Genomic DNA, 24969 nt, shown 5'->3' with positions numbered 1-24969 from the left:
GGCAAACATGCCAACCTGTTCCAGTGCTGCAGCAACACACAGCCATCCATTAATAAGGTCGAACTCAGTGTTTCCTTAGAGTTCCAGCAGCTCCAACAGCAATGAGCTAGAAGTCAACAAAATAACAGGTTGTACAATATAATATAAAGATGACGACACATTCTGCTTTCAGAATTTATTTTGTACTCTTAAACTGTGTTGAGCAGACACCTTTTTGCATGCCTGCACTTCTAACATGGTGCACTTCAGTGAAATATGCAGCAGCTTTTCTGCTTCAAGTTTTTGCATCATTTTTTGTGTAGTTATACTGAAATGCATCACTGTTATATTTGCTCATGAGACTATTAGAAGTTTAATTTCGGAACTCATTTGATCATATTATGGCAAATATTCACTGAAATATAATTTCAAAGGCAGATTAAAATTTTTGTAAAGAATAATTAACTTCTGTTAAATGTTTTTCTCTTTCTTCTTGTGTTATGATGACACTATATTAAGGTAAAAGAACTCAATAATTTAAAGAGTCTGTGTCTTTTCTGTGTCTTCATGTTTGTGGATTCCTGCTTGCTAAAAAGAAATGAAGCTAAATTAAAAATCTATGTCTTTATCTTGTAATTGGCTACAATTACAAAAATATTCAGTAGATAATACCAGTATTCCAGGACTGCTGCTCAAAGTCCTGACTAAGCAGTTAAGCAATTCTGACATTTCTTTCCTGGGTTAAGCATTGGCTGCCTTCATACAAACCAATGGTGTCGTTTTTCCAATCTGGACCGTCCAGAATTCATACCACTTGCAAGAGTTTAGATTGTTGCAGGTAAGCCGGATGCTTACGAGTGATATAGTGAGCCTCAAACCAAGTGTGAGCCAGACTGATGGATCTCTCCCGGGGCATGTTTCCATAAGGAAATAATGTGTTTTACAGCCAGTAATCTGTCCATATATCACTGGCCTGATGCAGTTAATATATGGTTAGGGAGGGGGTGAGGGGCAGATAACTCATCTCGCAACTGATGAAAATCCACACACATGCAATACACAGTCTAAACAGATGCACAAGGGTATGCAGATATGTATACATGTGTTCGCACACACACACACACACACATACATGCACATGCACAACCCCAATCTAAATGAGTTATCTCTGTGGAGATGATATTAATTCCTGATGTTTGTGAGGCAGTAGTCTAAAGGGAGTGGAAACATAAAGAATGTGTAACTTAGATACACAAATAGGAAAAAAGAGAGGAGGAGAAGAGAATGTGAATAAATCAAATGAAGGGTATTTTGGCAAAAGGTTTCTAAAAGTCGGTTTCAATGTCTTGCATCAGCACCTAGCCTGTGAGTTACCTCCTGCCATTTAGTGTAAAAAAAAAAAAAATGTTTAAACACCCTCTCCTTGTTTGGAGGACAGGCTATTTGTGTGGTAAATGATGCCAAAAAGAACCTTTGCTTGTGTGCCTAGTGACATGTCCAGAGCACAAGTCAAGACAAAGAGTATCTCTAGATCCTTCAGTGATGCCTTACAATCAAAATACCTCAGAGTTTGGAAAAAGCTAGTTTTTAAAGAAGGAGACACTAATTTTACAGCACATTCTGTCAGACTGCCAAGCCACTGTGCCACCTGCAAGCAGTCTACTTTATTTATTACTACTTGCAAAAATGTGTTTATTTCTCGTCTTTTCTCGTCTGTTCTCTTTAAGCACCACTACCCCTGTGTTTTATCACAGTGTGAATGGCTAACACGACATATCTTCTATAAAATACAGAAAGAAAAGTTACAAACAAAAGCCATTGTTGTTAGAAGATATCGAGATACCATCCTGGAAAGTCACCAGAAAATAATTTGCAGGTTAAAAAACCCCTTGAAAAATATGTAATTATCACTTAATTCCAATAGTGAAATCTGGATAGACTAAATCTTTCAGACAAGATAAAGATTGTACATATAATCATTCCAGTGATGTTTATTGGAACGATTCAGTTGTGACAAACCCAAGAACACAGCCAAAGCAGGGAATCCAAACATTTCTTCTTCTCTTTGCTCCCTGTCACTTTCTGTTTATACCTGTCCCCTTTTAAATGCATGAAGCTAAATTCATTCATCTAGTCACACTCAAACTAGATTAACGGCAAAGCTTGTGTATCCCTGAGAGACTCCAGGGCTGAGACTAACTTTTCTTGGTTTCGATGGCAGAAGAGAAAACAGTGGACTTTGTGCAACACATCATTCTGTGTGGAAAACCAACACATTTGTACAGCAGTATGTCACCACATACAAGTGTTACAATGAATGTTTTGATACCTAGTCATTCACCTCATGCTGTTTTTTTCTAACTCAGACTGCTTTAATTTAGTAGTTGCTAATAACTGTGTTGTATTGCGGTGTTACCGCGTCGACATCTGGTGTCTGCATGATGGTGCCTTTCAGGAATACAGCAGCAGGACTAGACCCTGACTTTCAGGAATCACGTAGGCAAAAAGTCATGTACATGTTTGGATGTGAACACTTAATACATCAAGGAGCTTTTTGTGTCAGTAGAACTTATTAAGCAAAATCATTGATCCCCTGCTATTACCAGGGGGATTACTCTGGCTGTGTGCTTTCTGTTAGGATTTTATGCTGTGTAGTAGTACAGCAATTATTACCTGGTCAAACTCTTAAAAAACTGTGACACATGAACAATAAAACTGAAGAAGAAAGGCTCGTTTTAACAGGAGATTAAGCTGGTATCTGAAGGAAGATTGGGCTGTGCTAGAAATCAGTGCACAGTGGATGGATATGTAGATACATTTAAAGTTCCAAAATGAATATGCAGTGTGGAGTGTATACCTGTGTCAAGGTTGCATGATCTTATAATTTTGTTTTTTCAGTAAGTAGGTGTTTTAATTTTAATGTGTCTGATCCACATGAAAAAATGTTACAGTGGTAACAGGAAGCAGCAGAGCCAATAACCATACAAGTGCTTATACTGCCATTGTTCCCAGCACAGGTTAGGTTCAGTTAATCCACAACGCAGTGTTTTCCATCTCCATACCCAGACTGTACTCAGCTGCAAACCAGTGTTTTACTACTGGTGTTATTTCTTCTAAAAGTGTGACCAAATTACCAAATTCTAATAAGGAAATAGTAAGTTTATTGGAATTTTTTATATTTACAGCTACGGAATAATACCCATTTGCTGTGTTAGTGAATATTTTTACAATAGCAGGACGGTGCATGTACAGTCAACTCAGACACAGTTTAGATATTGTAAGATACAGTAGACCTTCCTCCTCTGAAGAATGTCTAATACACTCTCAAACTCTATGTTCTTGCTTTAAAGTAGTGCTGTCAGTCGATCAAAAAATGTAATCATGATTAATCACAGCTATGGACTGTGAATAATCACGATTAATTGCAAATTTTAAATACTAGGATTTACCTGTAAATGTGTTGAAATAAAGAAATGCATGACGAAACTGGCCGTTCAGCAGACCAGGTGTCGTGTCTTCTGCCATCATGTCAAGTCGTGTAGCATTCGCTGTAACTTACCCTTATCACACAATGATAGACAAAAGGCAAGACATTGGGGTCCAACCTTATCAATCGATTAATTTGGGTAAAGAAAAATACAAATTTTTAGATTAATCGCATGCGTTAACACGTTAACTTGGACAGCCCTACTTTTAAGTCATGTTAGAAAACTACTCGCCATTGTAATAGGAACACTGAATAAAGTGGTAAAAATAAGAATGATAGACTAATTATTTCACCCAGATATAAACCACAGCAGGCCAACCACCGCATCATGTTGTTCTGAGCTTCACAGGATTAAAAGCTGCACCAGCTCAAGGTAATTACTACACTGATGTTATAGAAAGTAATAACACTGTATTAAAAAATTTCCCAACCCTCTAAGCAACGTTCATGGCCAAGTATCGATCCAAAGCCCAAAGTTTCTGGACCACTGCTTTAACTTATGTAACTACTGTTACAGCTGTTTATTTTATGTGTTACCAGAGATTTCTTTCATGAAATGGAGTAAAGACCACATTGGCACAGTACAGCATATGGCCTACTTTATTATGTTATTGTTTAGATATTGCAGGCTCCTTTCTCTTTTTAAGCACACAGCTTTACAGTGCAGAAATAGTGAATCACTGACTGACAGTAATTATTACCATTCATCATTAAGCATAAGCCAGGGATGATAAGAGCTCTTTATGTAAAATGTCAGCTCACTGAAATGATGAAAATGATTAAAGGGCATCAATGTGAAATGGAGACATACTGTACATGCTGCATGAGGGCTGAAACGAGCTGACAGTGCAGGGGGCTGCGGGTGGAGCAACCACAGAGTGGGAAAATAAATAAAGAATAAAAGTAATTTTATTTATTAAAGAAGAAGGCAGAGTGACAACTTGCCTGGTATAGAAACATCACAAAGCTCTCAGGGCTGCAAGTCGAGTCTGTATTGATAAAATATCACCATCATCTTGACTCTACTATTCTCTATGCTCTAGCTCGTTCTCTCTCAGTTCAGCACAGCTAACCTCTAAGTGAACTCTATCATAAATCAATAAGTTGAGGCATACTTTGTTAGGGCTCTCTTTGGTTCAGCAGGTGCTGCAGACTATGTCAACCCAGATCTCCGTGGACACTATCAGTCGCAGATATCGCATCATCTGCTTTCAGACTCTTCTGTCTCTCCCCTCTGTTTCCCCATTCATCCTTTCCTCATCTTTTCTCTTTACCTGCACTATAAATAGCTCTGTATGCTTCTCCACTGCTACGTCTATACCCCTCTGGATGTTTTCCCTGGGGAAGCCAGGCAGGTCTGGGCAGCTGTATAGCCTACTATTCATTCTGCTCCCATGGGAAGGAATGAGCCTCACTGGCCCTGAGCGTCCTCCACCCTCCATCATGCTGCAAACACGAAGCCTTGCAGAGATATACAAAACAGGGGTCCGTGCTCAAGCTATGGAGCGCCCGCTAAAATGAGGTGCCGGGTGCAATGGCCAGTGTAAACCGAATCATCTCGTCACCACTCCAGCAGAGGAGCAGACATTCCACTGTTCACTCTCTTTCTGACCTAATCTTGTAATATTAGAAAGTGGTAAACAGGGGCGTGTTTACAGTACATTCTACAGCATTTTTGAAAAAAAAAAAAAAAAAAAGCTGCCTTCAGTGCATTTTGTGCTGATATTAAGGAAAAAGTTGCTCAGTGGACACTTCCACGCTTCATTTCCATAACAATTTTGGATGCTCTTGCAGTGATGATGATGTGTGTGGCTGGGTCTCTCATGTAAAAATACTTACAGTGTACATGTAATGTTAGGACCATCTTTGGATTTCAATGTGTATGTTGTTTACAGCTGCAGCCATGCAATGAGATAAGCCAGTCGTATGAATGCCCATACAATCTCATGTTAGTTTGACATTGATAGATCAGTAAAATTGTGTGCCGTGTTTTTTGTCTTCTCTAACACTGATCTAGCAACATCAACAAATCAAAAATGCATGAGCCAGGTAATGATTTCATCAAAAAGTATCAAGCATGTGACAGAGTCGCATTACTCTGGGATAATGCTAGAAACTGTTCAGTAGCACCTGACAAATCAAGTCTTCAATCCCCGCTCCCTGTGTGCTTTTGTCCTGAGGGGCCCTGCCTGGCTGCATGTGCCCATTTCCAACCTGGAGAGTCAAAGAGTTTGTTTACTTTTATATTTTCATGGGCATTAAATGTTAAAGACATCTTCTGTTGGCCGTATGAACTTTTTTCTCTGGAATAATTGTAAACCGACTGAACATTGCATCACTTTTTTGACAAAACAGTGGCTTTTGCATTTTATATAGGTTCAATATGGGGAAAAATACTACCCTGACAGTGCCCTTTTTTTGGGATAACTTAACTCTTAAAACTACTTATTACCTCATTAACAGTAAATGCACTACATTAAAGTTTCTAGATAAGTACAGAGGTATTATCAGCAAAAATAAAAAAATGAGCTTTAGCTTTAGCTACTTCAAATACAGTTATATGATTTAGTCCAGTGTTCGTAACACAAGGGCATGCCACTCCAAAAGGTCAGAAGTTCATCTGGGAGGAGATACAATGATTAATGGGGCAGAAAAGAAAAAAATGTTCTGATACCCAAATGTGTTTTTATATTTTAGAGTTTTTTGAGTGAAGAAGTGTGGCATCGCCTAAAAAAGCTAAAGCAATGTAAAGCAAAACAGCACTTAGGTACTTTGTTACCTTGCACCAGTGATGAAAACACCTCTTCCACTAAGATTCACCAATACTGATTGCAGTTTTTATTTGTATCTACAACAGTGTAAGGTCAAAAGTGAAACAAAGAGATAAAGAGAGTGGTTTTGCACATGGATATATGTGCTTCTGGCTGCTTACTGTTGTTTGTTGTAGTTGGCACTACTCACCACTTTATACCTCTAAAATATCCTTCACTGCACTCACCGTATAAGCAGAGAAGCATTCAGAAGAAGACGACATGAAATTGAAAGGTTTTGGGGAGGAACGTCTGCATAGAGTCTCTCAGCAGTCTTCTCCCTCTGTCTGTACTGCTTTCTCTTCACCAAGGACAAAATGCTTACGCCACATTGGGGAGAAAAGAAGGGCCTCTGGGGAGAGAAACTTCAGGGAGAGTTTGGAGAAAGATGAGACGAGGAGGAGGAGGAGGTGGGAAGAAGGTGAGTGTAGGTGTAGAGGTAACCAGATGAAGCTTTAATGATCCCTGTGGGGGAAAATAGGCCACTGCTGAAACAAATGAGGAGTAGGAGAGAGGATACGCCAAGCAAGCAAGAAAGAAATATGTTACCATATCACACCATTTAACCAAACCCCATTGTTAGCTTCACATTTTAAACTGGAGATCTATGAAACAATAGGGAAGATATAGAGAGAGGTTAAGTCATGGCAACTGGACTTCTAGTTTTTAGGGCAAAACCTTTCACTACTCAGTAGTTTCATCAGTAGATATAGATTGCAACTAACTTAACTGAGACATTTAAGACAAGATTTAATAGCAGTTAATATCAGCTTAGCAAACACACAGTGAGTCACAACCTTTACTATACTGTACACCTACTGTTTATCAGTTTCAGAGATGTCATGGCCTAATAATAGGTGGTACCATAAATCAAAAACTCCATAAGGCCGAGTAAGACAACAGTTTTGAGCACTGAAATTGGCTGGTCGTCCTAAGTGATAACTTCAGTCAAGTGTTTTGGTCACTCTCTCTCGTTATTGAAAACTACCCATCAACATTTGCAGCTTCGATGTTGCCTACAACACCAATGAAAAGTTAGATGTCTTATTTTTAAGGTGCCTTATTGTATTAGCTGTTGTATAAGGAGCTTTCATATTTCCACCCCCTGAAATGATAGCATTGCAGATAATGCATGTAGCTGTGGGCCTCCTTATCATTTTCAAACTTTGCAGAAAGCATTCTTGTCATTACAGTGTAAAGTTAAAGTTTGTTTACAACACCCAAGAAGAGTTGTTGTAAAAATGAAAGCAGTTTTGTGGCACTAGATAAAACGCAGTATGTCTGCATGGACACAGTGGAGTAAAAGTAAATGAGAACCTGAACTTGATCCGATTTCTTTTTAAGCAAGATAATAATCCTTTGACTCAGCTTGGGACATCCATAATGTTAAATCAAATTCTACTTATAAAGAAGAGATACTGTTCCATCAAAAGCAGTCCAGGGTGTGACCTATGATTGAGTGGGTTTCAACTATTAGCGCATAAAAAACAAGATCCATCCATTCATTATCTATACCCACTTATTCCTTTTTAGAGGATTTGCTGGAGCCTATCCCAACTCTCTTCAGCTGAAAGGCAGGGGAAGACCCTGGACAGGTCACCAGTCTATCACAGGGCCACATATAGATGAACAACCACACACACCTACACACTCACTCCTATGGGCAATTTAGAATCACCAGTCAACCTAATATACATGTTTTTGGACTGTGGGAGGAAACGCAAGCATGAAGAAAACATACAAACTCTACACAGAAAGGCCCCTGCTGGGTTTCACACCAGGAGCCTTTTTTTTTGCTGTGAGGCTACAGTGTATGAAAAACAAGTTTCATTTCAGCAAGAACCCAAAACAATATAGGTTTGAAATGACAAAGCCCAGTAGTGTCTGTAGTAATCCCTCTTCCTTCTCTGTTTAAAACCAACTCTGTTTTTGTACAGTAACTACATTTTTATCACACATGGAAAGATGGAAGGAATACTTTGAAAAGTTGTTGAATGAGGAAAATGTTAGAGAACACTGAGTAGAAGAGGTGACTGTTGTGGAGCAGGAAGTAGCAGAGATCAGTGACAATGAAGTGAGGAAAGCGTTGAAGAGGATGAAGAGTGGAAAGGCAATTGGTCCTGACGACATACCTGTGGAGGTATGGAAGTGTTTAGTAGAGGTGGCAATAGAGTTTTGGACTGGGCTGCTTAACAAGATCTTGGAGAGTGAGAGGATGCCTGAGGAATGGAAGAGAAGTGTACTGGTGCCCATCTTTAAGAACAAGCGAGACATGCAGAGTTGTGGAAACTACAGAGGAATAAAGCTGATGAGTCACACAATGAAGTTATGGGAAAGAGCAGTGGAGGCTAGACTGAGGTCAGAAGTGAGCATTTGTGAGCAGCAGTATGGTTTCATGCCAAGAAAGAGAACCACAGATGCAATATTTGCTTTGAGAATGCTGATGGAGAAGTACAGAGAAGGCCAGAAGGAGCTGCATTGTGTCTTTGTAGATTTGGAAAAAGCGTATGACAGGGTGCCGAGAGAGGAGCTGTGGTTTTGTATGAGGAAGTCTGGAGTGGCAGAGAAGTATGTTCGAGTGATGCAGGACATGTATGAGAGCTGTAAGACAGTGGTGAGGTGTGCTGTAGGGGTGACAGGAGTTCAAGGTGGAGCTGAAGATGTTGAGGTTCTCTCTGGGAGTGATGAGGATGGATAGGATCAGGAATGAGAACATCAGAGGGACAGCTCATGTTAGATGTTTTGCAGAAAAAGGGAAACCAGATTGAGATGGTTTGGACATGTTCAGAGGAGGGACAGTGAATACATTGGTAAAAGGATGCTGAGGTTAGAACTGCCAGGAAGGAGGCCTAGAGGAAGACCAAAGAGGAGCTTCTTGGATGTAGTGAAGGAGGATATGAGGATAGTTGGTGTGGGTGGGGAGGATACAGAGGATAGGGTTAAATGGAGGCAGATTCGCTGTGGCGACCCCTGAAGGGAGGAAAAGAGCCAAATACCATATATTATAAACGTTGTGCTGAAACCAAACATAAACTGCAGTGTTGTCCCATTATAAAACTGATTTGTTTTTTCGCTGTGATTTGTAAAGTGTTTGGAAGGCAGAGATAAATCATGTTGTCCTGCAGCTGCTAGCGTAAATAAACTCCATGGAAAGAACAAAACCAACAATGAATTGAAAGAAGCATCAAATAGGGATGCACTAATTTTAACGTTTTTCTCCTGATATAGATTATAGCCTCATATATCTTATTCCTCTGCGCCATAGAGCTCCAAAACTATTAAAAACACATCAGTGATCCACACTCTTGTGCTGGGAGACATGTTCCTTTATTACCACACTGAACACATTTAATTTGACTCAATCCCACATACTGTCTCACTAGGGCACCAGATGTGTATTAATCCGCAGCTGAAAGTAGTCCTCAAGAAACACACAACTCACTCCTGTTTTACTAACTTTTGTTAAAAAGACACTGTCTAGATTTTTTTGTTTGTTTGGTTTTTAAAAAAAAGTTTTACATCAGTGATTAACAGTAATGTGGGAGTGAGTTGGAGGAGAAGCACAATGCAAGTATTTGTGATTCATGACAGACAAGAACTTCCTTATTCTGTATAAAATGTATTAATTCCCTGTCAGCCAAGTGGAACGAGGTGTGTCTGTACTTGTCAGGGACTCTGTCATCACATCTGACAAACATGGCAGGTTGAACTTCATTGTCTTTTCCTACTTGTTTAACCCAGTGAGTAAAATGGACTCCGGGTCTTGTTATTATGATCATGTTGTAGCTCATCAGCCGTTTTGCTGTACACTATATTCTGACATACAGGGAACTCTTGACACAGCTGGTTCTCTCCTTTTATTGATTGTCTCTTCCTGCAATAAACAAGGAAATGATATCAGTATACAGAAGGTTTGACTTGATGGTGTTGTGTTGTACTGAGATTAGTGATGAGTGGAGGTGGTTTGTTTGTGAATAAATGTCTCAGAGCAACTCGCACACACACACACACACACAACACACTGTAGGTGACTGAATGCACATCACTAATGAGAAGGTAGTGATCTGTGAAAGAGGGGAACAACAGTGAAGTTAACTTTACACTTAAGGGAGAAACAACATTTAGTGTACTGAGTGTGTTACTTTCCTAAAGAAGTTTGTTACAGAAATGTGCTTTATATAGCATGATTCTGATGTTATAATAATGAGTTTTGATGAGTTTGATGTATAACTGTTTTAATGCATCAAAGAAATGTTTCATTAATTTTGCCATATGTTATATGCATATGATTACAGCTGTGCAATTATAAAATGCCACTCATTTGTTATTTATTTTATACATTTACATCCATCTAGTGATTGATGTTTCACAGTATGTATGAAGAAGAAGTATGTGAAGAGTGTTTGGTTGTGTGTGTGTCTATGTGGCTCTGTGATGGACTGTCCAGGGTGTACCTCTGCCTTTCACCCAATGAGAGCTGGGATAGGCTCCAGCATATCCCTTTGACCCTAAACAGGAATAAGTGGGTATAGATAATGGATGGATATAAACTTGTTTATATTTAACTTTAAATATTGACTATTACCTGACTACTGACAAATTTTGACTGGTTATTTACATCCTGACAGTGGTCTGTTAATGGACAGGCGGTGGCAGTAAAGTGTGCCTAATTGTAGCAATGCACCAAAAAAAGCACAGAGGAAACAAATGGATATGTAAACAATAAAGTGGGGTTAGTGGTTGCTACAGCCCTAAATATATGATTAGAAATATTTCAAACCTTATTTGTGTATTTTTAGAAAATGGAAAGCAGTTCCACTCCCTTGCAAATCCTCACCACCCTAGTTGTTAAGACTTATTTCAGAATAAAATCAATGTGCAGCATGTTTTTCCCTCTACAATTTTTACATCCATGTATACACTTTCTATTATTCCCTCATTTGGATGGCTCTGTCAGTGTGGCCTCACCATTTTTCCTGAAAGAGTCAGGGTTTGCAAAGAAGGAAAGAAGAAGTTTAGTATTCTTCACAAAATCACATACCTGGTAGCACAGGGGCAAATTTAGAAAGAATTTGCAGACAATGTAACATTTAAATCAGTGAATAAAATGTGAAATTGCGTGTTTGTCAGAAATATCTTACACCTTATCTAAGATCCTGACTACAGATCTAGATACATTCTTTGTAATGTAAGAATAACATTTTAGAGATGATATCTTTTAGCAAGTGACATCCTTATTATCCATAATAAAGATCACGCCTTAGATACTGTCAGGGAGCACAGTCATGCTTGAGGAATCATGATCATGCCTTTCTTATTTGATAGTTTTTGTTGGAAAATAGATGAACAGACCTGTTTTAAGCACCCGTCGTGCTTGTGTACTTGAGTGTCCTTGTTTGCTGCAATACTGTGATCCACTACCTTAGTGCTCACTTCTCCTCTATTTGCTCACAGGCAGCAAATTAACAATTTGCAAATCACAGGAGTCATTGAACATCTTTAATTCTATCCCACCTTTCATTTTACATGTCTAATTTCATTCAGCACATCTCCCTAAACCATTCGGCAGTCACCATCAGCACTGATGTTCAAAAAAGGAAGCAGGTGGCAGCAACGGCGATGAAAAGAATCATTTCAAGTAATTTTGTGCTTATTTGTTGTCGCCTTGTACAAACAAATCCTGGAAGTGTTTAGTTATTTTGTTTTTGGTTTTGAGAGGAAATAATTTAAGTGGACTTAGTCTCCTAATTGGAGAGTGAAGTAAAAACAAAATAAAATTAGAAAGGAAGATGGCTTTTTGTATGTGCGTACATCTTTCTATATTTGTGTGAAAAATTTGTTATAGTGATGACATTTTTGGCCAATTCTCACATCTTCAAGGGCCTGTTTGAAGGTTCAGACTTGGTTTTAGCTTCAGGACAGAATTAGGTTTAGGTCAGTGTTGGGGAAAGAGTTGGTGTTAGGGATTTAGTTGTGATGGTCAAGGTTAGGAGCTAGACGATATATCATGTCGCATTATGGTGTGTATTGTATTAGTCTGCTCCCAACTACAAAAACACCAACATGTGTGAAAATAAGAGTGAAAGAGATGGCTTAGTGTTTTGGTGGCGCTCCTCTCATCTCTGCGAAAGCTTTTATCGTCTCCTCCGGTCGCGACGCTGATGAGGAGCATTACATGCAGGGAGAACAGAGAGAAAAGAAGGACAAGCTTGTTAGGGAAGGGAGGTGTTGATGAGATAATTACACAGCTGTCATAGTCCTTCTCTGGGCCAAGAGCTGTGCCGACAGTATATATGTGTGTGTGTGTGTGTGTGTGTGTGTGTGTGTGTACGTATATATACATGTACATGTAAGTATATTTAAGCTTTATGTGTGTATTGTTACGTTTGTAAAGGGGTACATTTGTTGAATGTGTTTGTTACTGTATCCTATAAACAGCACAGTGTGACTGTTTGTTATCTGTGTTTATGTATGTATAAATTCTATATGAGTGTGGGGGTGTGTATATGTGTTTTGACCCTTTGTGTAGAATAATGGCTGCACTTTTTCTTTTGATATGTATAGAAAAGTCATTTGGGGAGGAAATGAGGTTTTGAGCATCTGCTCCATTCTGCCATTTCCTCCTTGTATACTTCCCCTTCTGTGTGTGTGTTTTATTTTTTAAAGGCGACATTGTTGTTATCATCAGTATGGAGTCACCGCAGGCGCTGCAGGCAAACACCACTTCCTTCTTGACAGCCCATAATTCTTCCATGTTGACTTCAGACACATACACTCCCTTTTTCAGCCTGCCATGACCTCTGCAATCGAGAGTGTGTTTGTGTGTGTGTGTACGTGTGTGCGTTACTGTATTTCATAAGCATTGGCAGGCCTAGCTGATTTGATACATGCCCGAGACATGAATGCCAGGCCGCAGGCATCCACATACCCACTAACCTACTGGCCAGATTGAGTTGTGAGGCGAGGGGGAAAAGTAATGGCAGAGGAAAGCTGACCACTGCCCTGGGAAATATGTGGTGTGTCTCTGAGCGGGCGAAAACAAGCTCTCAAGTCGGTGGACAGCTTTTTCATTTGGTGCTCCCCAAGATGTGGAGAAGGGGAGCGCAGAGAGCATGAGAGAGAAATTGGTGAGGGTGGTATCGGGATGTGAGCAGAGCTGGCATTGGTAGTTTGTGTTTCTGTTATGAACATCGTAAAATAGTAACAAACTCAATTTTAAGTCCTACAGAAGAAGCACTTAGTCTCTCCAACCACCTCCATGGCCAGACCAAAGCTGTAACTTCTTCACTACTGCGGAGTTTTCCTTTGGAGCTCTGTTAAGGGATCCTGTCACGGTAGAGCTACTTCCGATTAAGGTGTCCTGAAGGTCAGTTAGTAACATAAACAACAGGCCTTGTTTCACCGTCTGTCTTGTGACTTCAGGTTTTGAATGTGCTGTCAGGACACAAACTCAAAATTAGGTTGAAGAAGTCAATGACAAAAGCAAAAACTTGTCCACTGTATTGCGGTGGGAGGGAGAACTAGGCTTAATTTCTCTTTCTGCCTTTAAGATGAGAAGAACCGTGAGGAGTTGGGGATGGGCAAAGTGCTAATTGCTGCCTGTCCTCTGTTTTATTCACACAGTTCCTGTCACAGCAAAGCAAAGCACCAGACATGGCACTAAACCCTATCGCCTGTATACAAGTCATAATTCAGACAGCTAGAGCAAATTAGATAAATGACTCCCACCACCTTCAAAGACAGAGGGATTTCTCATTTGAGGGAAAATTAAATTAATACCACTGGGAATGGCTCGTGAATCTTCACACAGTCTGCTGTGATGATAACACACCACCTCACATGTTTCGGATTCAGGGAGGGAATATATTTGTTCTTTTTTGTTGCTTAATAATAACAGTGTTGCAGCGAAAAATTCCCTCAGTGTGTTGAAGAATTATTAAATCCACTTGCACAGTATGCTGCTTTCATTTTGTCACTTTGGTGGGCTGATGAAGAGCACTCAGAGGAGTGTAATTGGCGGCATCCATTTGTGACCTTGGCTATAGAGCGAGGGGCCACCGCATCATCAATACGAGACGGCGGGACGGCGGCGCCCTGAGGGAGGGAGAGGCAGAGAGAAGGCTGTTAGATGCAGGAGGGATAGATGGAAGGATGAGAGGATGGTGGCACTGCCATCTGTCTATGTGTTCTGACCCACTGCCCTCCTCAGCGGCCCAATGCCCAAATTAGGAGAAGCGACACACCACCTAATTACAACACGTGATGCTTGTGTGAGAAGCAACAGTCTTTGCACAGAGAAATTAGAAGATCATGACGCTCCGCTTCGCAAGATTTTTATGTAAAAATACTCCTGTCTTATTAGCCTAAATCATTACGTGGAGCTGCAGCAGACAAGAGTGCTCTATCCCCATTACGACATTTTCCACTTGCCTCTGTGAACTGTGGGTGTAGACTCTTCTTGACCCACAGAAGGTGACAAATTGAAAGTTCAGAGCATAAAATAAAGAGCTTTCCAAAACAACAGCAACCATGCACTGTTTAATGTTGGACTAGCCCGGCTTTAGATGTCTTCAGTGTGTTTCTGTACAGGGTGTTAAACACAAGCATCCTGTGTGCAGTTTACTGTCACGTTACAAGAGTTCGTGCTATTGGAGTTCATTATTTTCAGAATGGCTGACTGCTGCTATTTGGAACCACCAAAGACACAGACTGCCTGGAATAGTTTAATAAAGTGATCTGCAAAATCAGTGATTTTCTTTGGACATCATTTGTGTTAAAGCCCTGTCAGCCCACACAGGTGTTTTCAATTATTCTGGCTAATTAGATCATTTTTCAGGCTGAAGCTGGGCAGAGATATACTAGAACTTTGTTAAAGTCACCACACAAGGCGAGATTTATTTGCACTTTATATATTAACACTGAAGGAACACAGAATTATCAGTCAGGTCTGAAGTTCACCACCTTAGCCATAGCCATTTTCACCAACTAAAAGTATCGGTTGTGCTTTCCACCCTCCACCCTCTGGGGGCAGTATCAAGCACATGCTGAGGGAAATAAGACGATTAGAAGATTAGAAAAACTACAACAAATAAGACAAAGGTTAGTTTAATGCTTTACTGGAAGCATTTTCAAACTGTATTCTTCATTAGATATGAATTGTAGCTCAGTTTTCCATAATATGACAGTGCTGTGTGTCTGTTTGCCTGTTATGGAGCTCTAATGTTCCCTTGTGATCAAAAATGTATTACAGCTTTAAATGAATCATTAAAGTGTTTGAGTCACTATAACGTCAGATGTGTCAACCAGAATTGGCAAACCTGAGAAGACATCTGCAGTAATCACATTGAAGTCAAAATAGCAGTGTGGAAAGTTCTTGTTTTGATGAAGTCAGAATTTCTGAAGGTGGTCCTCTTTCTCTTCTCAGCCATCAGTTATTTATCAACTATTAAAATGATAAATTAATCCTATAGTGTCCTTTGAAGAGAGAAATGTCTGCCTAACCGTGCATATCCACAACATCAGTTGTCAGTCATTTCTTGAATGTGCAGTTTGCAACATTTCCTAGGTAAGAGAGTCATGATGTCTATCTATGTGTGTTTATCTGAAAACTTAGTATGAATAATAAATATCTGAACATGAACTTGGCCAGCTGAGGGGAAGGAGGCCAGGCCTCACAGTCACTTCCTGCTTCAGGGCAAACACATTGCATATACAGCTTAAACATGCTGGAGAGACAGCAGGAGAGCAAGTGTCAGACAGAATGATGAAGGATGAGAAACATTACAAGCATTTTGTTAAACTCATTCTAATGTGAGGAACATCACTTTACTGCTTCACAAGCAGCCGTGGGCCAGAGATCATATATTCTGGAAGTGCTGAAGGGGAGAGATGCACACATGTATACACAGTAAGAGCAGAAGCTATGGACATTGCCAGTGGATAGAATTAGTGTTTCCATAATTTCTTAATTTACTTTATCCCTATCTGTCCACACCTTCTTGTAATATCCTGTCACTCAGAGCTAAACGTGTGTTTGCATTAAAAGTAAACTGAATTTTACATGCCCTTCAACTTAAATGATCAAATACATAATTTGTTCTTACCTTTGGATACATGGAGTTGCTTTTTACAAGACGACAATCTCATATTTTAAATGCGGTACGGTTGTAGACAAAGATCATGGAAAGAAAAGAGTGGGTGCAAACGGGCATTGATGTATGCCTGTGTATGAATTGTTACTATACTTTTTAGATGGTGTTGTTTTCACTCACATGCTGTTATTATGTACTACATGTTCTTTTGTAGACATTCAAATATACTGAAATATTCATATGTTTAGCTTAAATAATTTTAAAAAAGAAGACACAAAGGAGCATACAGAGATGACTTGCAATATTTGACTGAGCAGATTATTGGATATTTTTAGAGCAAAGGTTCAATATTATTTCACAGAGCACACTTAACTATAAATGCTTTGTTACCTGGTCTGTTCTGAGGAAGGATCACTGAGGTCCCAGCTCTGAGGGTGAACCAGGTCAAGGTGACATCACTGGCTATGACACCCCACTCAGAGTTGCCATGACAACGTCTCACCTCATCAGTCACACCTGTCAGACAGGTGTGTGTGTGTATGTGAGTGACTGTCAGGAACCAGTGCACAAAGAGAATGGTGCCGGAGCACAGGATAGGTTTGGGGGGGGGGGGGGGGGGGGGGGGGGGACAATCATTTAAAGTTCATCACTTCATCACTAAGTTGTTCTGTTCTTTCCCCACAGTGAATCTCCTGGACACAACGACGATCACAGGAGACTGGGGCTGGCTAACATATCCTTCACATGGGGTAAGGTTTAAAAATATAACACAGACAAAATGTCCACTGAGGAATTATCAATGACCAAAACACATGCAATGCAGTCAATGTGTATATTTTATCCACTTTGGAAACTCAACTAAACAAATTTAGATGTCAAATCACCATGGGATCAACGTCTAGTCAACATCAGCATGTTTACTGGGTAATCCTCATTGTACTGTATCTCGCTGAAATCCCGTCTGCACAAATTTCCACCACAAAGCAACACCTGTTGCAAAGGTATTCTTTTTTTTATCCCATTTGAAGGCATGTGAGGCAGTAATTTTCCAAGTGAGGGAGAGTCTGTGCTTATTAAATGGGATCTGGTTGCAACGCTGACACCACAGGCTAATTACATGTTCATCAGCCTCACGCAATGCTCACCTAATTCCAACATCACTTTCAACATCACTTTCAGCCAACACATATTGGCAGCATGGTGAATATCACAAAGGGGGGGCAGCCCTTCCTGGGGAGTTGAAGGGAAGAGGGAGAAAGATGAAAGAGAAAGAATGAGGTGACAGCGAGGGCACGGCGACGCTACATCAGCATATGGTAATGCCACATGATGATGCCTGGGGTGATGAATTAGAACTCCAACCCTGATCTCTATAACAGTGAGACGCCACCGTGTCCCCAACTCCCCTGGCTGTCGGTGGACTGGTAGAAACATTTAACTCACCTCCGGCCCACACGACAGAAGGCGTTGTGATTGAACAGCGGCCAGGAGGAACAGATGGATTGTCTTTCAAGTCCTAAGAAAAGAGCTGGAAGAATTGGATTAGAGTTTTGAGCATACTGATTCTGAGTAAAATCAGCATGTGAAGCGAATCAGCTACATCCTGACAGGTTCGTGTTATAACATCTAGATTACATAAACTCAGCCCGTAGTGTGTAATTTAATTGGTTCAAAAACCCTGAAATATTCACTCCTAACTGGACGAGAGATGCTCTTCCACTCAGAGCTCCTCTAAATGCGGTGTCTGAATGGATTTAAAGCAGCTCTACGGCATTACTGTGAGGTTACATAAAGCATGCATCTGAGCTGAATATATGTTGTTTTGTACTTGCATATGTCTACAGGGAGAAAATGTCTCATAATGTCTCATGATTCATGTTAACTACTATTTACTGAGACTGCATCCGAAATGACTCCCTTGTGCATTCCTTTACTATTCTCAGTGGTTCCCAAATGTTTTTAATCCACGGCACTTCTTCAAACAAAGCTTTTTTACATGGAAACCCCAACCCACATGGATATCTATTCACAAGCGCCCAAAACCGAAGAGCCCTGAGCCAAGAAGCGTTCAATGTAGTTTGATCTTAGTTCTTTTGATTGCCTCAGGTGTGGAGTCTGTAGCTGTATAGCAGGAGGACTCAAGCTTACATCAAAACTGCTGCATAACTGTATAATTACAAGGGTTGTTAGTATTGGCAATATTAATATTAAAAATTAACACACAAGCTTTTAGAAACCACTCTAAATAACATAAGGAGTCTGGCCTCCATTTTGGCAAGACCATCTACTCTTCTTTTTCATTTCCAAATTGGATGCTTTACATTATGCCATTCATGTAATATAGGAGCCCCTTAACACATACTATATGTGTTGTGCAGTACTCTGCTCAAACTAGCAACACAATTAGAGCTGAACAATTTTGGAAAATATCTAATTCCAATTTTTTGCATATATTATTACTTTATGCAATTATTTTATAAGGTTTCTACCTTTTTTATAATTCAACAAACGAGCAATAAATATAACCAACACAATATTACATAGATTAACATAAACTGTTCTTTCCTGTAGGCCAGGCCTATATGATATGATGAAATTGGGTGATGTATGAATTGGTATGAATGGTATATTGGTATATTGCCAACTTTCAGCCTTGAAAACATATTAATTACTATGACAAGATAAGGCACTGACAAATAAGCTTAGGACTCTGCTAGGGCTCTGCTGTATGGTTTGACCACATGTCAATTATAGTAGAGAAAAACTCTGCGACTTTCTGCCTGCATTTCTTATGTAGCTCTAATATAACCACCTGGCTAAAATATGTACGGGGGGGCATGCTGTACCGCTTAGGGCAGTGTATCAAAGCCATAAAACCAGGCTTGGTTACTGTACTGAGGGGCATCTTATCTTTTGCCATGAACTTTGTTTTTGCCTGAGCAATTTCCACAGGCTGTTTTGAATTATGTTCATATGGAGTTATATTTTCAAACATTTCGGTCAGTGAGTCCTCTCAGGTGGTTTTTGGGTTATTGGACGCACTGGTGGTCGGCATTCTAGCCATGCAAGTATTGTACATGGCTTTGTTGTGTTTTTTAAGTGCTGATATACAGATTAGTAGTGTTTCCCCATGAGTTCGCAACAGTAACAGGGCAAATTCTGTACAATACCTGACACTGCGCTTTTTTAAAGCCAAAATAGTTCCACACAACTAATAGACTGTTCCTTCGTGACACTAAAAGTTCCATAGTGTCGGGTTCTGTCGTGCTCAAGGCCATTGTATAACACAGTGTAGTGTGCTGAGTTGATGCTGCCTCTCCCAATAGCTCTACTCTTGCTTATGTGCCACGTGACCAAAATGTAAGACCTAATCACAAGTATTGGTGTACTCTTATTATGCCAAGTTAGGTGACATTTGACCCTCTTGGGTCATAAAGTACCACTGAAATTGTATATAGTCATTTGATCCATTGCTAAAATAAACTAACTATTAGTACAACTTTAATTTTAGCAGAATTGTAGACAGAATCCATTCATAGCCAATGTGGAAACCACTGATTATATATATGATCAAGAGCCTTTATAACATTCATGTGCTATGCGAGAGTATTATGAAGCAGATTTTTATTTTTTTTGAGTCTTTTCTGTAACCCTAATTATAATGAGTGGTATTCAGACAGTATATTTGTTAGTGTATTGTGTGTGTGTGTGTGTGTGTGTGTGTATGTGTGTGTGTGTGTCTGTGAGAGAGAAAAAGTGACAAAACATTGCTGAGACCTCTTGGGTTCTCTTTGATAAATGGATGTTTTGACAGTTTCTAACTCTCTTACACTCTTACTCTGAAACAATTTCATACACACATTCATGCAGACAGCACCCAGGTAATTTTTTCCACACTGACAGTTTACAGTGTTATGAATGTGCCATGCTAGCAGTGTCGGTTTTTCAGCTGCCCTCTGCACCGGGCAGCAGCGGCTCTTTGATGGTCTTAGGTTGTGAAAGTGCAGCTGCAGTGGAAGAGGAAGATTTCTGTCACCTCACAATTATGCCACAAAAAAGCTTTATCACTATCTTAGAGTGACTTGTGTTTAATTGACAAAGCAGCTGAGACGTTTGATATCTGCAATATCATATTCCATGTACTGCTGCATATACGAGTGTTACAAATAATTTAAACTGCTGTTATCATGCAGGTACAATAATGTTACTTTTGCATTGAGCTATTGTTCAGGAGGTGACACACGTCACTGCGAGTGAGTGAGTAAGGCAAAGGTGAGAGGGAGAGAGAGAAATAGAGAGCTTGCCCACAGGGAATACAAGAGGAAAAAGTGTCACGACAATGCTGGATGAAGATGGATTAAAATTGTCAGCGTATAGTTTCCTGAATGTGAAGTCATTGCCAGAGAGAGGGACGGGGTCAGGGAAAGACATACGCTATATGTGGTTTCAACATATATTTTCATTTTATTATTCATATGTTTTTTTCCAGATGAATTATCTTTATAAAATATACTGCATTTAAAATGTTATGTTGAATTAACTTAATTTCATTTCCCAAAAAATATTTCTCTCTAGACATATATTTTTAAGTTTAGGTAAGTTTAAGTTTATTTTCCATACCCATCTTCAACTACTAAAAATCATGATGTAATATTGATTACTCATAACCAGTTGTTTTGTAAATTCTAATTTTAATTCAGTATAATTCAGTTTATTTGTATAGCGCAATCATCTCAAGGTACACAGAAACCCAACAAATCCTTAGCAAACACAAATCAATGTAGTGGTCGTAGTCTATAGAAAACATTTAAAACACTGCTCCTATTAGACAACTATGAATAACTATGTAACAGCTGGAAATTAATGAACATTAAAGGAAAATTAGGCTACAATAAACTGTAAATTCTTACAGAAACAGAACAATCAATTCACACAATATCACCCCAAGACTGCTGTCAGTTATCATAGCCATAAATACACTTCACTGCGGTCAAACTGCACCAGAAGGGGCATATCATTAGACACTTGAAATGTAAAACAGCAGTTTATATCACATTTCAAACTGATAGTATTGTTACTGATCAAGTGACTGAATAAGTGGCTACTTTAACTCAAGCCATGGTAAATCTAACCACATAGTCTTCTAGTAAACTTGTAAGTGGGGGAAGTCCACACTAAAACACATCTATGGTCCTGACAGTGTTGGGCAGATCAGTTTGAATTGTAATCCATTATGCTACTTTTGCAATACTTTTGAGTTACTTTCACCAAAATAACCACAGAAGTATGACTAGGCATTCATCCATTATCCATATAGAGAGTTATCTCAGTGTCTCACATAGATTGCACTTGACTAATATATCCTTGTCCTTTTCTCTGAAGAACTGAAAAAAATGGGAGTACGTCTAGCCAGGGAGAGACTGGGGCTGAAGAGCACCGCAGACTGACCCAGCCATGGGTGCTTATTTGGGAGTATGGCATAAATGCATTTGCACTGTGCCGCCCTCTGTCTGCTTGGAGTGTATAAATATCTTAAAAAGACGATGATAAATATAAAAATTAACAATTCATGTGTTGCAGCCGTCAGCCATACTGGGCTACCGAACTTCTGTGATTCTACAGATGTCCAGTCTGCTGCTGTACCCCTAACTTGCAATTGTAGAATCTATCTCTGCAGTCATCTCAACCAGTGAATAGCAACAGAAAATAGACAAATTATTTTACCCACAGATTTTTTTTTCTGCTGCAGGAAAGTCTTGTGGTGCTGGTCAATTCTTGTAATGTGCGCTACTGAGATTATACTAATATTACATTGGTATCTTGCTCCTACTCTTCAGTCTGCTCTACTTGTACGGAGTACTGATCCTGACTTTCTGAGGGTTAAGAATTTTTAGGATTGATCTTAGAATCAGGCTTAGATTAAGATTAGGTTTAGGGGTATGCATTTATGGTTACAGTTGGAGCAAGGCACTAGGCAATACATTATATCTGTGAGTGTCCTCACAAAAATACATGTAGAAATGCGCATGTGTGTGGGTAAGGTCTGTATTAGCACCCTGACCTCTCCCTGCATCCGAGTCTCATTTAGATGACATCATGACAGATCATGTCTTCAGCTCAAGGGGCTTCTTTCCATCCAATTTATTCAGGCAATGGTTAGGATGCCCATGGGCTGTCCCAGGAGCATCTTTCTCTGTTTTCTCTCTTTTACTCTCTCTCTAACACACACACAGACACACTAACTTTTTCTCTTGGAGCTAGTCAGATAGGGCAGGAAGACTTCATTATCCTCCAATCTGATCTATGTTGGCCATGACAGGTTCATCCACCGGCCACCCCACAATCAATACAGCTGACAGTACAGTGTGTGTGTGTGTATGTGTGATGTGGGTGATGATTAACGTTGGCCGTGGAAGCCATGTTGTGGATGAGCAAGTGATGAGCTGAAGTGTCAAAAGCCCACAGTCTATTGCCATTACTATTTCTCCAACTCCTTGTTACTTTCTCTTCCTCTCTCTCTCTCTCTCTCTCTCTCTCTCTCTCTCACATACACACACACACACATGCAGCCAGTTTTTTTGCATATTGCTATCGTCACTATCTGACAGTGCCTTCCACTGCTAGTTCTTAAAGTTGAAAACTACGAATTCAAATTGATGCAACAGAACCAGAGATATCATCTGTTATATTCCACATATTCTTCTTCCTTGTCAAAACCTGGTACCTACATTACCCACAATGCAACTCAACACGCTGATACAGAATTTTGATCAAAGTTTCAGGTGTACTGCTAATGTAGCCCCGAACCCCTAGCCTCTAGGAGAGTGGAATACAGAGGTCTGGTAAGCTACACTCACTGAGTTTTTTCCACTTTCACATTTATAGTTTTCATCTCCAACTTACATATATGCAACACCCGTAAACTGAATTTGATGTGTAAAACTAGCAGGACTCCACTCTTGGTTATTGGATAAGTTGATGTATTTGTAAATGGAATATTCACCTTGTTACAAAGGTCAGCAGAATTAGTTTGTGATTTGTTGAACATAACTTCCCAGTGTTTCAAAGTGTAGAAAAGCTTTGGTTTGATCATATAATTTTCATGTATACACCCATCCATCAAATCTATATGAAAATTCCCCAGCTTTGACTATTTTAACTTCACATTAATATTTCATATTAAAATACCTTTTGTAACAACTCTCTATAATTATAATGTGAATAATGTGTCTGGGTCTGTATTATTTTGCTTCCCTGACAGTCAATCATTGCTAGTGTGTTTTGCAGGCTGTAGTTGTATGCGTTTCTCAGTGCCTACTTGGGTTTCTTTCTCTATTGCTCTCTCTCTCTCTCTCTCTCTATTTCTTTGTAATATTAGATGGCAGGGAGCTCGTGACCACCTTAATCTGCCACTGGTCACATCTCACTGCCATACCCCATCTTCAAATTATGTTTTCATTGTAGTAATTATCTTGTCAGTTTTACTTGATAGATAAGTAAGTCCCCGTGTTTTCCCTGAGTGGGATTACATACTCTTCTTTAACTTTATCCTGCAAGGTTGAACAGAACAGTGACCATTAACACTGATTGTTGTTTTTATCATTTCAGAGGACAAGAAACTGTCTAATTTGGGTTTTGTAAAGGAGGAGAAGATGCAATTTAAAGTTTTGGGGTAGAAAGAAAAAGGCGATATAACAGTTGGTAACAAAGCAATGAAACAACAGTGAAACACGGAGGCACAGCCATACATACAGAACAGTGTCTTTAATATCACTGCATTCTTTATTTGACTTAATTTCACTAGAAAGTAGGTTGACATGGAAAATGTACTTTTAGACGGTTAACTGATCACATAATGATTGTAACCAGCTCATTTAACCTATTTAATTTTAAGTAATAAATTGTGAATTCTTAAAACCAAAAAAGATCATGATCATTCATTATTTATAATTTATATCGAAACCAAGACATCTACATAATTTTTTATGTATTTCATTGAAATGGATGTGGCCTAATTGATGACATTATATGAAATTAGTTCTGAATGACTATTTTAAATGAGAAGCCTTGTAAGTTTTTGTGATATTTTTCTCAATGCTCTGGGCATTTTTCTGCTGCTATCAGCAGCAACATCCTTTAGGTCTGATTACACACTTCCTTACCACACCTTCAGCAAGTCTTTGAACTTCCTCTGTTCCCCTCTCGATGACCGCCCTCAGCGGCGTAATTGGCCGTACAACCTCCCATGAGACAGCCACACGGCCGACACAGCACAGCTGCCGCTGGCTGATGGTGGTGCTAACACACCTCTGCAGCTGCGATGTGGAAGTGGCTCACTTAATAAACACACCAGGTGATGGCAAAGAAGTGCTGCAGGCGATGGATCACTGGAGGATCTTTGTGTGTTAGTGTGTGCGTGTGTGTGTGTGTGTGTGTGTGTGAACACAAGCAGGTTGGTAGACAGTAGACTCAGTATGGAGATGGACTGTCTTAATTTTGAAAGATCTCGTGCCAAAGCTTTCCCAAAGGAAGCTGAACCCTGCATGATCCCGGTTTGCCTGATCAGCACTGCAGTTCTCTGAGGGAAAACTGCCCAGGTGTT

The 24969-nt window shown here is 39.7% G+C and overlaps 1 protein-coding gene across 1 annotated transcript in view; it reads left to right on the top strand.

The window, feature by feature from the left end:
* The window catches only part of epha8 (eph receptor A8), a 99796-nt gene that overhangs the window by 6937 nt on the left and 67890 nt on the right, over positions 1 to 24969 (top strand). Inside the window, exon 2 of the mRNA XM_026306166.1 lies at positions 17052 to 17116. Coding sequence (XP_026161951.1) covers positions 17052 to 17116 — 65 coding nt within the window. The remainder of the gene's footprint in view (positions 1 to 17051; positions 17117 to 24969) is intronic.

Source organism: Mastacembelus armatus, chromosome 5 (genome assembly GCF_900324485.2).
Source record: "Mastacembelus armatus chromosome 5, fMasArm1.2, whole genome shotgun sequence".
Lineage (NCBI taxonomy): Eukaryota > Metazoa > Chordata > Actinopteri > Synbranchiformes > Mastacembelidae > Mastacembelus > Mastacembelus armatus.
Note: the sequence above shows the minus strand (reverse complement) of the source record. Positions and strands in the feature narration are given on the sequence as shown.